Source organism: Trachymyrmex septentrionalis, unplaced genomic scaffold, assembly GCF_001594115.1.
Source record: "Trachymyrmex septentrionalis isolate Tsep2-gDNA-1 unplaced genomic scaffold, Tsep1.0 scaffold74, whole genome shotgun sequence".
Taxonomy (NCBI): Eukaryota; Metazoa; Arthropoda; class Insecta; order Hymenoptera; family Formicidae; genus Trachymyrmex; species Trachymyrmex septentrionalis.
The window spans coordinates 1032947-1036897 of record NW_017305927.1 but is presented as its reverse complement, the minus strand read 5'-3'; the positions used below and the strand labels follow the sequence as shown (position 1 = coordinate 1036897).

General features: G+C 31.6%; 1 protein-coding gene across 1 annotated transcript in view; it reads left to right on the top strand.

Annotated features, from left to right (window-relative positions):
- The window catches only part of LOC108754032, a 22104-nt gene that overhangs the window by 13312 nt on the left and 4841 nt on the right, over window positions 1–3951 (top strand). Inside the window, exon 4 of the mRNA XM_018496047.1 lies at window positions 3570–3750. Coding sequence (XP_018351549.1) covers window positions 3570–3750 — 181 coding nt within the window. The remainder of the gene's footprint in view (window positions 1–3569; window positions 3751–3951) is intronic.

The window sequence follows — 3951 nt, the reverse complement described above, 5'->3', positions numbered from 1 at the left end:
TTGATCAATATATGAATAACACAAATAAATGAAAGAAATGACGATCTTATTCGATCAAAATAGATCTTTTTCGCAACAAATTCTTTGTAATAGTTTAAAATACTCATTAATACTAATATTATTAATATAAATATTAAAATGTTTGTCAATTTAATTTGTGATATTCTATACTCCAATTTCGGTTTAAAACTATTTTTCAAAATCAGTAAATAATTAGCACACAATGAAAATTTCGCACAAAATGTTCACTCAAAAGTACACTGGAAAAAAATTTGGTTGCATTTATTGGAATTCTAATTGAAAATAGACAAATCAGAATTTTCTAACTTTATAACTGTATATTTAAATTTTTCAAAAATTTAATATTTTGATAACAATCTCTCTGTTTCCATTAATTTTAAGAAATTATTCCATCCCTTAAATTAGAAATTGGGCCGATATAAAAAGAATACATATGTTTTTCTTAGATTGTTATGTTTAATATATATTGTATATATATATATCAAAGAAAATTGAATTGTGGTTTGTGACAGGTATTATTTTTTAGATGTTTTATCTTTTAAAAAAATGTGATTTTTACCAACCATGCAATTAAAAAACTTTAATATAAACTTTAAATGTACATATAGAAGCGATGATAAAACTTTTTACTTGTTTTTTATTTGATTGCAGTTACAATCGTTTTCTGCAATAGCTGTTCTCGGCAGAAAATATAATTAGAATATATTTATGTTATTATAATTAAAATATAAAGGTGTGCGAAGCGTTTCTAAGGTAAGAATCGAATCAAACCGAATCTTTGATAAACTTTAGAAAATGAATCAAATTTGAAATTTTTACATCAAATCGAATCGAATCAAATCTGTTTAATTTGAAAGTAATAGGTTGCTTATTATTGTATCATTAAACACCAAGATCTGCTTTGATCAAATAAGGCCTTTACTTTTTCGCTTTGTATTAATTTACATTTACCTCAAAATTCGCTGTTCTTGAGAAATTTCGGATCGATTTCAATCGGTTTCTCGCATATTAAGTAATTGTTATCGGAGCTTCGATCGGTCCGAACGCACTTTTAACAAGCGCAATTGAACGTGTTTGTGGGCGTTATTCTTGCGTTTACCAACGGCAATTAAAGTAAAACATCAATGCATGAGATCGGCGCGAGTTACTACGATCAAAGTTAGCACTAAAGAAACTCACAGATCGATCAAACGGAGAACAAGTTGCAAAACATTATGTAGTTCTTTTAAGGTGTGAGAGAATACATATGAGAGAAGAAAAAAAAGGCTGTGCTCCGTTTGTGGTGTCAATCGAAACAATGTACTCGAGATAATAGACAAATATGCGATTAAACGGAATATTAGTCCAAATTAACATTAAAAAAATTTGAACATAGATAATAATAAAAAGAAATATTTTATTTAAAAAATTAATGAAACACGAAAGATGCCGATATAATCTTGTATCAACTTTACACTGCAAAATAATACTGAGTAAGAAATTTAATTTTTTTCGCTATCACTTCCACATAATATACTAAAATGCCATTTTATAACGTAAGTACAAGACATAATTTTGCAAAAGATATTTTTACACATATTACGCTAAAGGAATTAATTAAAAGAAGTGCAATATAACAGAAAATTTATGATTGTGGCAATCATCGCACCAACCGGAGCGATACACGTTCGAGAGAAAGAGACGGGATCGAGAATTGCGCGTGTACTTACACACTTATACACGCGCATATAGTGCCGCTCTATTCTATAATTAAGGTACAACTAGTTTCGATTTCATACCTCGGACTAGACCGGCCGTTACTCACGTAACCAGCAGCGGTACTACCGCACGTTATACCGTTCGTGATAAAATATACACTATATACAGTGGGAGGCAAAAATGTATCAACTGAAAGGAAGGTCTTGCTACTCGTTAATTAACGGTAATTTGATTATCTTATCGCGATTAAAAATTTATATAAAGTAGCAGTAATAAGTGAAGACAAATAAAATTATTTACACGAATGAATTATCTTGAAAAAGAAACACCTCGTCCAAACTTGTAAAAAGATACATTTTATCTTCGCACAGAGTCATATATATTCCGAAAATGCGTGCTTATATAAAGAGGATATTAAAAAAAAAGCCGATTTTTGCCTAAAAAGATGTAAATAAAAGAAATAGTGTTTTTTTTATATGTAATACCTCCTGAATATAATAAAGTTATCAAAAAGTTCGTGGCGTTTGGGGAATACCACAAAAATTAAGCAAAAATATTGAAATTTGAATAAATACATTATGTTTGATGTTATTCAGTTACTTAATTTTTGAAGTAAATTTCCCCAAACGTTAAGTGAACTTTTTAATAATTTTATCACCACTAAATCAAAATCTACAAAAAAAAAACACTGGTCCTTTTATTTACATCTTTTTGAACAGAAATCGATCCTCCTTTACAGTTACATAAATTTAAGGTTTATGTAACAAATAAAATATTTTTTAACCTATTGTCATCAAACAAAATTAAATTAATTCGTAATTAAGGTTAATTTTCTGTTTGAGTAAACATATGAGATCTTAATCAATTTCTTAAAATTTCTATTAAAGTAAATTCTATGGCTACAAGTACTTGTAAAACTACAGAGGATTTCAATTTTACGACCAAGAATTTATCATTTATCTCGTGTTGTTTGCACAAGAATTTAGCCAACAGGATTATCTACCATCGCTCGCTTATCTTTAAATGACATTGTAGTAATCAAGGAAATAGTGCGATTCACATAGATAGAACATGCGTGTTCAGTGCACGTAAAATTGCGTACATACTCGCACCACATCATATCGCGTTGCATCGCGTATGATGCGCGTACTTTTGAAAGCGCGACCGCGGAGTTTTCACCGCGAATTCTTGCGCGAATCCGCGGTTAAAAACGAAAGTTTTTTTTTTTTTTTTTTCGCAGTACCTCTGTAAGAGGCCCGCTCGCACATTTCCAACGTATGTCTTCCTATAATCTGCGAGGTACGATCCTTTTTCTCTTATGACGTTAAGATATCGTGTGTGCACGACACCCAGACAACGCACGTTGAACAATTAGCTGCGTGTAATTGACCCAATCTGAACGATGAACGTATATGGTAGATTCCTCACGGCGAAAGCTGGACCCAATTTCTGAATATAGAATCTTCTTGACACGATTTCTGGTGAAATTTATTAGCGCGAAGAAAAACCCGCCGTGGTCTAGAATGCCTAGATTGCATTACATTGCATTAGGCGCAACAGATTGCAGGGATACCGTTTTCTATATACATTCAACAGTAATGATCACATTCGATTAATGATTATCGCGCTCATAAGTGTTATTACAAACGTACTCCAAGTAATCGATTAATTTATTATATACTTATTATAACAGTAATCATTACGTTGTGTGTCGATTACATTATATTATATATGTATATTACAGATATGATCATATCCTGTTGCAAAATTTATGAAAGTACTTATATAAATTGTATAATATTATTTCGAAGCATGATAAATGTTTAAATTAATTAAACATGATTTCCTAGATTATCTCGATTAGGCCGAGCCTTCTAAAGAATTTCTGCACACCGCAAAATCTGGCAACGTGGTTGCCACTGGTGAAGGATACTCTGCTTCCGGTTTTTCTGGCTCTCTTCGATAAGATGTTTTGCCGATACGTGGCCAAGGTGTACACAAAGCAGGATCATGCAAGGAGACTGTCGCACGGTGCGTTTTTTTTTTTTTTCTAAATAGAGAAATCTTTCTTCTTTGTGTTTCATAACAGAGACACTACGTGATTTCCATTCTTTCAGTTAAGCAAAAACTGACCTGTCCGTTGTGCGTGGGAAAGTTAAGACTCCTACTATAATCGTAATATCTGCCCGCACAACAGTGACATTCCGCGCGACAACCACCAATTTTTCGTTA